This window comes from Oncorhynchus kisutch, unplaced genomic scaffold (assembly GCF_002021735.2).
Source record: "Oncorhynchus kisutch isolate 150728-3 unplaced genomic scaffold, Okis_V2 Okis02a-Okis13b_hom, whole genome shotgun sequence".
Classification (NCBI taxonomy): domain Eukaryota; kingdom Metazoa; phylum Chordata; class Actinopteri; order Salmoniformes; family Salmonidae; genus Oncorhynchus; species Oncorhynchus kisutch.
The window spans coordinates 10,004,995-10,017,494 of record NW_022261979.1 but is presented as its reverse complement, the minus strand read 5'-3'; the positions used below and the strand labels follow the sequence as shown (position 1 = coordinate 10,017,494).

The 12,500-nt window shown below is 46.8% G+C and overlaps 1 protein-coding gene across 1 annotated transcript in view; it reads left to right on the top strand.

The window, feature by feature from the left end:
• LOC109885449 (sodium-dependent dopamine transporter-like) overlaps positions 1 to 12,500 on the top strand; it is a 59,355-nt gene that overhangs the window by 7,505 nt on the left and 39,350 nt on the right. The window contains 10 exon segments of the mRNA XM_031811821.1: positions 1,357 to 1,556; positions 1,558 to 1,577; positions 4,121 to 4,259; positions 5,385 to 5,519; positions 6,497 to 6,600; positions 8,241 to 8,365; positions 11,509 to 11,621; positions 11,996 to 12,076; positions 12,078 to 12,100; positions 12,102 to 12,123. Coding sequence (XP_031667681.1) covers positions 1,357 to 1,556; positions 1,558 to 1,577; positions 4,121 to 4,259; positions 5,385 to 5,519; positions 6,497 to 6,600; positions 8,241 to 8,365; positions 11,509 to 11,621; positions 11,996 to 12,076; positions 12,078 to 12,100; positions 12,102 to 12,123 — 962 coding nt within the window.

Below are 12,500 nucleotides of genomic sequence, written 5' to 3'. Positions count from 1 at the left end.
CCCCCCCCCCCCCCCCCCCCTCCATCATAACCACGGTGCTGCAGACGTTGCTCTGGACCCCCCTCCCCTCCATCATAACCACGGTGCTGCAGACGTTGCTCTGGACCCCCCCCCCCCCCTCCATCATAACCACGGTGCTGCAGACGTTGCTCTGGACCCCCCCTCCCCCATCATAACCACGGTGCTGCAGACGTTGCTCTGGATCCCCCCCCCCCTCCATCATAACAGTGGTGCTGCAGATGGTGCAGAGTCAATGTGGAGGCTATATACAGGGGGGGTACCGGTACAGAGTCAATGTGGAGGCTATATATAGGGTGTTCCACCCCCCTCTGTCTCTCCGTCTGTCCATCCATCTATCCACCCAGCCACCCAGCCAGCCACCCACCCACCCACCCAGCCAGCCAGCCAGCCACCCAGCCACCCAGCCACCCACCCACCCACCCACCCACCCACCCAGCCATGCACCCAGCCATGCACCCAGCCCCCTAAACTGAGACAGAGAGAATAGCTGCCGTCACTCAACAGGGAATCGCTGCAATTACATCTGATCGTTTGTTTTTTCCTAACGATCAATGTTTTCAAAAAGACGACATGATCACTCGTGATGCTAATGAAATCCGCCTCGACAAATATCACTTCTTGTAGATTTAAAAGAGCCGTTGGGGAAAAGAGCCAGGACATCATATCGCCATCAGAACGAAAGAGATGGACCCGCGTTGGTCTTGAAGGTTAGGATGAAAGTGAACAGTAGAGCGCGGACATGGTGCTAAACGCACGGAAAGGGCAGATCTGCGGATACATAAAGAGAAGAGAGAGGAGACCGCAGAGGCCAACCTTTAGAAAGTTTGACTTGTTATTGTCTTTCATGTTAAAGCGCTTTTTTAAAAGTGTTCTAGTTCTAGTTTACTTCTGAAAAGTGTTTATGTAAATATGTACTTTAAAATTTTTATTTATTTATTTGACCTTTATTTAACCAGGCAAGTCAGTTAAGAACAAATTCTTATTTTCAATGACGGCCTAGGAACAGTGGGGTTAACTGCCTGTTCAGGGGCAGAACGACAGATTTTGTACCTTGTCAGCTCGGGGGTTTGAACTTGCAACCTTCCGGTTACTAGTCCAACGCTCTAACCACTAGGCTACCCTGAATGTAGAGCGTTGAGGTTCATAGGAGGTGTGTTTTATTCAGATTTGACCTTTGGCCTTTGTGATACTTCCAGTTGATGTCATTTATTGTGATATTTTTTTCCCTGTTTTGTGTTTTGTGTTTTCTGTCTACCTCTGCTATAGTCTGAGCCTGTATTCTAAACCATTGTGATCTTGAACTATGACCTTTCACCTTTCACCTTTTCTCCCCAGGTGTTGGTTTCACAGTGATCCTGATCAGTCTGTACGTGGGCTTCTACTACAACGTGATTATAGCCTGGGCCCTGTTCTACCTGTTCTCTTCCTTCACCGGAGAGCTGCCCTGGGTCCACTGTAACAACACCTGGAACAGTCCCAACTGCTCGGACCTCTGGGCCTTCAACAACTCCCTCAACGACACACACAAGTCCACCCCCCGCAGCCGAGTACTTTGAGTGAGTCTGGCGTTTCGTCTCTAGATCCGAGTCTGAACTGAGACGGTTGACTTCTTTCTTAAAGCATTTTGTTTGCTCTGACGTGTGTCAAGTACGGGCATTTTAGAGAGGGATCAGCTTCACCTTTTTCTCTCGTTGGCTTTCACTTACACAAAGGTGCACATTCATATAATCAGACTTTATTTGAAACCTGGACCCAGAAGACATGCCTGAGAGAGCCAGAAGTTCACATCTTGGTCTATGTGTTTCCATACGTTCATAGTCCTGGTCGTCCAGACTGTATCCATACCTTCATAGTCCTGGTCGTCCATGGAGATACTGTATCCATGTCTTCATGTCCTGGTCGTCCATGGAGATACTGTATCCATGTCTTCATGTCCTGGTCGTCCATGGAGATACTGTATCCATGTCTTCATGTCCTGGTCGTCCATGGAGATACTGTATCCATGTCTTCATGTCCTGGTCGTCCATGGAGATACTGTATCCATGTCTTGATGTCCTGGTCGTCAATGGAGATACTGTATCCATGTCTTCATGTCCTGGTCGTCCATGGAGATACTGTATCCATGTCTTCATGTCCTGGTCGTCCATGGAGATACTGTATCCATGTCTTCATGTCCTGGTCGCCCATGGAGATACTGTATCCATGTCTTCATGTCCTGGTCGTCCATGGAGATACTGTATCCATGTCTTCATGTCCTGGTCGTCCATGGAGATACTGTATCCATGTCTTCCTTCTCCTGGTTGTCCATGGAGATACTGTATCCATGTCTTCCTTCTCCTGGTCGTCCATGGAGATACTGTATCCATGTGTCTATACTCCTGGTCGTCCATGGAGATACTGTATCCATGTCTTCATGTCCTGGTCGTCCATGGAGATACTGTATCCATGTCTTCATGTCCTGGTCGTCCATGGAGATACTGTATCCATGTCTTCCTTCTCCTGGTCGTCAATGGAGATACTGTATCCATGTCTTCATGTCCTGGTCGTCCATGGAGATACTGTATCCATGTCTTCCTTCTCCTGGTCGTCAATGGAGATACTGTATCCATGTCTTCCTTCTCCTGGTCGTCCATGGAGATACTGTATCAATGTCTTCCTTCTCCTGGTTGTCCATGGAGATACTGTATCCATGTCTTCATGTCCTGGTCGTCCATGGAGATACTGTATCCATGTGTCTATACTCCTGGTCGTCCATGGAGATACTGTATCCATGTCTTCATGTCCTGGTCGTCCATGGAGATACTGTATCCATGTCTTCATGTCCTGGTCGTCCATGGAGATACTGTATCCATGGCTTCCTTCTCCTGGTCGTCCATGGAGATACTGTATCCATGTGTCTATACTCCTGGTCGTCCATGGAGATACTGTATCCAGTGTTCTTGTTAGATTAACAGGTGTCTCATATTTTTTGCGAAGGCGGTTTGTTTTGACAATTCAGACCTGTCATGGAGTCATGGACAGACAGGCAGTCACTATCTTTATCTCCACCTGGGAGCAATTTCATCTCGTCTGAGTCAGGGCCATTCAGTTGACACAAAGATATCCTCTCCTTCTTCTTCTTTTTCTTCTTCTTCTTCTTCTTCTACTTTTTTGTTTTCTTCTTCTCCTTTTTCTTCTTCTTCTTCTCCTTCTTCTTCTTCTTCTTCTACTTTTCTTCTTCTTCTCCTTTTTCTTCTCCTTCTTCTTCTTCTTCTTCTTCTTCTCCTTTTCTTCTCCTTCTTCTTCTTCTTCTTCTTCTCCTTTTTCTTCTCCTTCTTCTTCTTCTTCTTCTACTTTCCTTTTTCTTCTTCTTCTTCTTTTTCTTCTTCTTCTTCTTCTTCTTTTTCTTCTCCTTCTTCTTCTTCTACTTTCCTTCTTCTTCTTCTTTTTCTTCTTCTTCTTCTTCTTCTTCTTCTACTTTTCTTCTTCTTCTTCTACTTTTCTTCTTCTTCTTCTTCTACTTCTTCTTCTTCTCTTCATTCTTAGTTGATAGTTACTGCAGTGTTTCTCCACTTAGTGTGTTGTGTTGTTCGTTATAGGTTGTTAGTTGTTGTGGTTAGTCATTGGTAACAGTATGATGTGTTGTTAGTTATAGGTTGTTAGTTAGTTGTTGTTAGTCATTGGTAACAGTATGATGTGTTGTTATATAGCTGACCTGGGTCTGTTAGTTACCTAGCTGTTAGTTGATTAGTTGTTATAACCTGTTATAACTGATCTGTTCCAGACGTGGGGTGCTCCACCTACAGGACAGTGAGGGTATAGCTGACCTGGGTCTGTTAGTTACCTAGCTGTTAGTTGATTAGTTGTTATAACCTGTTATAACTGATCTGTTCCAGGCGTGGGGTGCTCCACCTACAGGACAGTGAGGGTATAGCTGACCTGGGTCTGTTAGTTACCTAGCTGTTAGTTGATTAGTTGTTATAACCTGTTATAACTGATCTGTTCCAGGCGTGGGGTGCTCCACCTACAGGACAGTGAGGGTATAGCTGACCTGGGTCTGTTAGTTATCTAGCTGTTAGTTGATTAGTTGTTATAACCTGTTATAACTGATCTGTTCCAGGCGTGGGGTGCTCCACCTACAGGACAGTGAGGGTATAGCTGACCTGGGTCTGCCTCGTTGGCAGCTGACATCCTGCCTTGCTGTGGTCATCGTGGTTCTGTACTTCAGCCTCTGGAAGGGGGTCAAGACCTCAGGGAAGGTAGGTGGTCCTCGGAATCTGTACTGGCTCCATATCAACCTATTTTAATAAGGGAACATAAATCTACCTCTTTGCTGAAATGTTGTACTTTTATCTAGTTAGTTTCGTCCTACAATGTGCACTCGTTCTGGATATGAACGATTAGCCATCCCACTGTAGAGCAGGATGTCCAGGTGAAGTCAGATCGGGCCCTGTGAGCAGAACACCCGAACAGGGACACTATCTGTAGCTCTATGAGCAGGGTATTAATTATTATTGGCCTAGAACAGAACAGAGATGGGCCAGGTTGTTGAGTCCTGGCCTAGAACAGAACAGAGATGGGCCAGGTTGTTGAGTCCTGGCCTAGAACAGAACAGAGTGGGCCAGGTTGTTGAGTCCCGGCCTAGAACAGAACAGAGATGGGCCAGGTTGTTGAGTCCTGGCCTAGAACAGAACAGAGATGGGCCATGTTGTTGAGTCCTGGCCTAGAACAGAACAGAGATGGGCCATGTTGTTGAGTCCTGGCCTAGAACAGAACAGAGATGGGCCATGTTGTTGAGTCCTGGCCTAGAACAGAACAGAGATGGGCCATGTTGTTGAGTCCTGGCCTAGAACAGAACAGAGATGGGCCATGTTGTTGAGTCCTGGCCTAGAACAGAACAGAGTGGGCCAGGTTGTTGAGTCCATGTGTGTAGAACAGAACAGAGTGGGTCAGGTTGTTGAGTCCCGGCCTAGAACAGAACAGAGTGGGCCAGGTTGTTGAGTCCTGGCCTAGGACAGAACAGAGATGGGCCAGGTTGTTGAGTCCTGGCCTAGAACATAACAGAGTGGTCCAGGTTGTTGAGTCCTGGCCTAGAACAGAACAGAGTGGGCCAGGTTGTTGAGTCCTGGCCTAGAACAGAACAGAGTGGGCCAGGTTGTTGAGTCCTGGCCTAGAACAGAACAGAGTGGGCCAGGTTGTTGAGTCCTGGCCTAGAACAGAACAGAGTGGGCCAGGTTGTTGAGTCCTGGCCTAGAACAGAACAGAGTGGGTCAGGTTGTTGAGTCCTGGCCTAGAACAGAACAGAGTGGGCCAGGTTGTTGAGTCCTGTTGTGTAGAACAGAACAGAGTGGGCCAGGTTGTTGAGTCCATGTGTTCCTGTGCAGGTTGTGTGGATCACAGCCACCATGCCCTACGTGGTCCTGACGGTCCTGCTGCTGCGTGGGGTCACCCTCCCTGGAGCCATGGATGGCATTAAGGCCTACCTCAGCGTCGACTTCCTACGACTCTGTGAGCCTCAGGTAAGAATGGGGGAGAGGGAGGAGAGATAGAGAGAAACAGAAAGAGAAAGATTGGGAGACTGAGAGAGGACAAGAAAGAGTTGCATTCAACTGAAATGTGTCTTCCTGCATTTAACCCAGTCAGAGAGGTGCTGGGTTGCTGCCTCAATCAACATCTACAGCGCCCGGGGAACAGTGGGTTAACTGCCTTGTTCAGGGACAGAATGACAGATTTTTAACCTTGTCAGCTTGGTGATTCGATCCAGCAATCTCGCTCTAACCACTAGGCTACCTGCATATATATTTGCATATATATATATATATATATTTATTTTTTTTACCTTTATTTAACTTGGCAAGTCAGTTAAAGATCAAATTCTTATTTTCAGTGGGTTAACTGCCTGTTCAGGGGCAGAACGACAGATTTGTACCTTGTCAGCTCAGGGATTTGAACTTGCAACCTTTCGGTTACTAGTCCAATGCTCTAACCACTAGGCTACCCTGCCACCCCATATATAGGACCATATATATACTGTATATATATTGTGTACGTGTGTTTATGTGTGTGTGTGAGAGAGATATGCTGATGTTTATTTCTGTATTTCAATGCCACAGGTAGTCATTTAGTGCAGGAAAATATAAGGTTCGTTAAAAACAATTTAATATTTCAGTATCCATGAAATCTCGACTGATGAAATGTATATATGAATCATTTGCCTTAATAAGGGCGCTGTAAGAATCTCCAGCTGTCCCCCCCGCCCCCCCTCCAGTAGCAACGCACACGACCGCTAAGGACTCAAAGCAACAATTTGAGAATTAGATTAGACACATGCATGCAGCAACAATTTGCTAAATTACCCCGTATTCACAAGTGTCTTTCATCTTTCTGTTGAATGAGTTTCCTGCAATTATCTCTAATAACAGCCTTCTCTCCCCCCCCCCCCCCTCCCCCCCCCCTGTGTCTTTTGTCCTCTGTCCCCTGGCTGTTTGTTGTGTAGGTCTGGATAGACGCTGCCACTCAGATCTGCTTCTCTTTGGGAGTCGGGTTTGGTGTGCTAATAGCGTTCTCCAGCTATAACAAATTCAGCAACAACTGCTATAGGTAAAGTAGAAGCACAGAACAAAACCAGGGGTCCCGTGTCCCAAATAACACCCTATTCACTATATAGTGCACTACTTTAGACTAGGACCCATAGGGCTCTGGTTGAAAGTAGTGCACTGCGTAGGGAATAGGGTGCTATTTGGTATGCTACCCTCAGTGTTGATAGTCTCTATTAGAGAGGCTAACAGAGGTGACAAACTGCTGCTGAGCTGGTGAATTACAATACCTTTGAAGGCCCTTACCTACTGGCCATGTCTATAACACCAGTCTGTTCCTGGCCATGGCTATAACACCAGTCTGTCCTATAGAGAGAGGACAGTAATACCTACTGGCCATGTCTATAACACCAGTCTGTTCCTGGTCATGTCTATAACACCAGTCTGTTACTGGCCATGTCTATAACACCAGTCTGTTCCTGGCCATGTCTATAACACCAGTCTGTTCTATAGAGGACAGTAATACCTACTGGCCTGGTCTATAACACCAGTCTGTTCCTGGCCATGTCTATAACACCAGTCTGTTCTATAGAGGACAGTAATATCTACTGGCCATGTCTATAACACCAGTCTGTTCCTGGCCATGTCTATAACACCAGTCTGTTCCTGGTCATGTCTATAACACCAGTCTGTTCTATAGAGGACAGTAATACCTACTGGCCATGACTATAACACCAGTCTGTTACTGGCCATGTCTATAACACCAGTCTGTTCCTGGTCATGTCTATAACACCAGTCTGTTCCTGGTCATGTCTATAACACCAGTCTGTTCCTGGCCATGTCTATAACACCAGTCTGTTCTATAGAGGGCAGTAATACCTACTGGTCATGTCTATAACACCAGTCTGTCCTATAGAGGACAGTAATACCTACTGGCCATGTCTATAACACCAGTCTGTTCCTGGCCAGGTCTATAACACCAGTCTGTTCTATAGAGGACAGTAATACCTACTGGCCATGTCTATAACACCAGTCTGTTCCTGGCCATGTCTATAACACCAGTCTGTTCCTGGCCATGTCTATAACACCAGTCTGTTCTATAGAGGACAGTAATACCTACTGGCCATGTCTATAACACCAGTCTGTTCCTGGCCAGGTCTATAACACCAGTCTGTTCTATAGAGGACAGTAATACCTACTGGCCATGTCTATAACACCAGTCTGTTCCTGGTCATGTCTATAACACCAGTCTGTTCTATGGAGGACAGTAATACCTACTGGCCTGGTCTATAACACCAGTCTGTTCCTGGTCATGTCTATAACACCAGTCTGTTCCTGGTCATGTCTATAACACCAGTCTGTTCTATGGAGGACAGTAATACCTACTGGCCTGGTCTATAACACCAGTCTGTTCCTGGTCATGACTATAACACCAGTCTGTTCTATGGAGGACAGTAATACCTACTGGCCATGTCTATAACACCAGTCTGTTCCTGGCCATGTCTATAACACCAGTCTGTTCTATAGAGGACAGTAATACCTACTGGCCATGTCTATAACACCAGTCTGTTCCTGGCCATGTCTATAACACCAGTCTGTTCTATAGAGGACAGTAATACCTACTGGCCAGGTCTATAACACCAGTCTGTTCTGGATCTACCAGGTATATGAATATGCTCTTGTCCTCTTCACTCTCTCTTCCAGAGATGCCATCATCACCAGTTCCATCAACTCCCTGACCAGCTTCTTCTCTGGCTTCGTCATCTTCTCCTTCCTGGGTTACATGTCCCATAAACACAGCGTGCCATTGGACAAGGTGGCCACAGACGGTCAGTATTCTTAGTGTTCTGGACAAGGTGACCACAGACGGTCAGACGGTCAGTATTCTTAATGTTCTGAACAAGGTGACCACAGACGGTCAGTATTCGTAGTGTTCTGGACAAGGTGACCACAGATGGTCAGTATTCTTAGTGTTCTGGACAAGGTGACCACAGACGGTCAGTATTCATAATGTTCTGAACAAGGTGACCACAGACGGTCAGTATTCGTAGTGTTCTGGTCAAGGTGACCACAGATGGTCAGTATTCATAATGTTCTGGACAAGGTGGCCACAGACGGTCAGTATTCTTAGTGTTCTGGACAAGGTGACCACAGATGGTCAGTAGTCGTAATGTTCTGGACAAGGTGACCACAGACGTTCAGTATTCTTAGTGTTCTGGTCAAGGTGACCACAGACGGTCAGTATTCGTAGTGTTCTGGTCAAGGTGACCACAGATGGTCAGTAGTCTTAATGTTCTGGACAAGGTGACCACAGACGGTCAGTATTCTTAGTGTTCTGGACAAGGTGACCACAGATGGTCAGTATTCTTAGTGTTCTGGACAAGGTGACCACAGACGGTCAGTAGTCTTAATGTTCTGGACAAGGTGACCACAGATGGTCAGTATTCTTAGTGTTCTGGACAAGGTGACCACAGACGGTCAGTATTCTTAGTGTTCTGGACAAGGTGACCACAGACGGTCAGTATTCTTAGTGTTCTGGTCAAGGTGACCACAGACGGTCAGTAGTCTTAGTGTTCTGGACAAGGTGACCACAGACGGTCAGTAGTCTTAGTGTTCTGGACAAGGTGACCACAGACGGTCAGTATTCTTAGTGTTCTGGACAAGGTGGCCACAGACAGTCAGTAGTCTTAGTGTTCTGGACAAGGTGACCACAGATGGTCAGTATTCTTAATGTTCTGGACAAGGTGACCACAGACGGTCAGTAGTCTTAATGTTCTGGACAAGGTGACCACAGATGGTCAGTATTCTTAGTGTTCTGGACAAGGTGACCACAGACGGTCAGTATTCTTAATGTTCTGGACAAGGTGGCCACAGACGGTCAGTATTCTTAGTGTTCTGGACAAGGTGACCACAGACGGTCAGTATTCTTAATGTTCTGGACAAGGTGACCACAGACGGTCAGTATTCTTAGTGTTCTGGACAAGGTGACCACAGACGGTCAGTATTCTTAGTGTTCTGGACAAGGTGACCACAGACGGTCAGTAGTCTTAGTGTTCTGGTCAAGGTGGCCACAGACGGTCAGTAGTCTTAGTGTTCTGGACAAGGTGACCACAGACGGTCAGTATTCTTAGTGTTCTGGTCAAGGTGACCACAGACGGTCAGTAGTCTAAGTGTCCTGGACAAGGTGACCACAGACGGTCAGTATTCTTAGTGTTCTGGTCAAGGTGACCACAGACGGTCAGTATTCTTAGTATTCTGGACAAGGTGACCACAGACGGTCAGTATTCGTAGTGTTCTGGACAAGGTGACCACAGACGGTCAGTATTCTTAGTGTTCTGGTCAAGGTGACCACAGACGGTCAGTATTCTTATTATTCTGGACAAGGTGACCACAGACGGTCAGTATTCGTAGTGTTCTGGACAAGGTGACCACAGACGGTCAGTATTCTTAGTGTTCTGGTCAAGGTGACCACAGACGGTCAGTATTCTTAGTATTCTGGACAAGGTGACCACAGACGGTCAGTATTCTTAGTGTTCTGGACAAGGTGACCACAGACGGTCAGTAGTCTTAATGTTCTGGACAAGGTGACCACAGACGGTCAGTATTCTTAGTGCTCTGGTCAAGGTGACCACAGATGGTCAGTAGTCTTAGTGTTCTGGACAAGGTGACCACAGACGGTCAGTAGTCTTAGTGTTCTGGTCAAGGTGACCACAGACGGTCAGTAGTCTTAGTGTTCTGGACAAGGTGACCACAGACGGTCAGTAGTCTTAGTGTTCTGGTCAAGGTGACCACAGACGGTCAGTAGTCTTAGTGTTCTGGACAAGGTGACCACAGACGGTCAGTAGTCTTAGTGTTCTGGTCAAGGTGACCACAGACGGTCAGTAGTCTTAGTGTTCTGGACAAGGTGACCACAGACGGTCAGTAGTCTTAGTGTTCTGGTCAAGGTGACCACAGATGGTCAGTAGTCTTAGTGTTCTGGTCAAGGTGACCACAGACGGTCAGTAGTCTTAGTGTTCTGGACAAGGTGACCACAGACGGTCAGTAGTCTTAGTGTTCTGGTCAAGGTGACCACAGATGGTCAGTAGTCTTAGTGTTCTGGTCAAGGTGACCACAGACGGTCAGTAGTCTTAGTGTTCTGGACAAGGTGACCACAGACGGTCAGTATTCTTAGTGCTCTGGTCAAGGTGACCACAGATGGTCAGTAGTCTTAGTATTCTGGACAAGGTGACCACAGACGGTCAGTAGTCTAAGTGTTCTGGACAAGGTGACCACAGACGGTCAGTAGTCTAAGTGTTCTGGACAAGGTGACCACAGACGGTCAGTAGTCTTAGTGTTCTGGACAAGGTGACCACAGACGGTCAGTAGTCTTAGTGTTCTGGACAAGGTGACCACAGACGGTCAGTAGTCTAAGTGTTCTGGACAAGGTGACCACAGACGGTCAGTAGTCTAAGTGTTCTGGACAAGGTGACCACAGACGGTCAGTATTCTTAATGTTCTGGACAAGGTGACCACAGACGGTCAGTAGTCTTAGTGTTCTGGACAAGGTGACCACAGACGGTCAGTAGTCTTAATGCTCCGCACTCTTTTCTCAGATAACGATGGAGACCTGAAATGATTGTTTTGTTCTTTATAAAAAGTAGTTAAATGTATTGACATTTCCAATAGATTTTTTCAGCCAATCATTATGTGTGTTGGGATCTCTAAATTGATGTCATGTCCACTTGTCTTTATGATGTGCAATATTAAATGTTGTTGATCAAAATGTTGATCAAAACAACCTGCTCTGGACTTGGTGTCAGGGCTGATTGGAAATCTATATGTGTTTATCAGCACAAATCAATCATGTGGTCTACATTGTCACCGCTGTTGGATTTGCTGCCTTCTTCAGACAAGTCTCCCATCACAAAATAGATGTTTGATTATTAACACCAGATAACTAAATCATTCATCTGTGTTGTTGTGTCCCATACAGGTCCTGGTCTGGTGTTCATCATCTACCCAGAGGCCATTGCAACATTACCAGGATCCTCAGTGTGGGCAGTCATCTTCTTCATCATGTTGCTAACTCTGGGCATCGACAGTGCTGTGAGTACACCGCTCAGCATTATAGAACAAACTATGAACTGATCAACCTCCAGTTTCTGAGGTGACAACATGCTATAGGCTAGCGGTGACAAACCCTACTCCTGGGGAGCTAATAGGTGTGCAGGCTTTGGTCCGACACAGCAGGATCAGGACTGGCTAATCCTGCTATAGGTAAAGTGCACGGACCAAGTTCAGCTAAATTATGGTGCTCTATGTTCTGTGTTCTCTGTTCTCTGTTCTGTGTTCGGTGTTCTCTGTTCTGTGTTCTGTGTTCTATGTTCTGTGCTCTGTGTTCTCTGTTCTATGTTCTGTGCTCTGTGTTCTGTGTTCTCTGTTCTGTGCTCTGTGTTCTGTGCTCTGTCTCTGGTCTCTAGATGGGAGGGATGGAGTCAGTGATCACAGGATTGATGGATGAGTTCAAGTTTCTCCACAAACACCGGGAACTCTTCACCCTCATTCATCGTTGTGTCCACCTTCCTCATCACTGTTCTGTGTCACTAATGTAAGTGGACGAAAAAGGATGTGTGCGTAAGTTACTCGTCAAGCATCTAGGAATTTGCATGAAGACACATGGCTAATATAAGAGACATCAAATGGAACCTCTCCTCTCCTCTCCTCTCCTCCTCCTCTCCTCTCCTCGCCTCTCCTCTCCTCTCCTCTCATTCCTCTCCTTCCTCTCCTTCTCCTCTCCTCTCCTCTCCTCTCCTCTCCTCTCCTCTCCTCTCCTCTCCTTCCTCCCCTTCCCCTCCCTCTCTCTCTCCTCTCCTCCCCTCCCCTCTCCTCTCTTCCTCTCTCTCCATCCCCTCCCCTCTCCTCGTCCTCCTCCTCTCCCTCCTCCTCTCCTCTCTCTCTCCTCTCCTCTCCTCTCCCTCTCCTCTC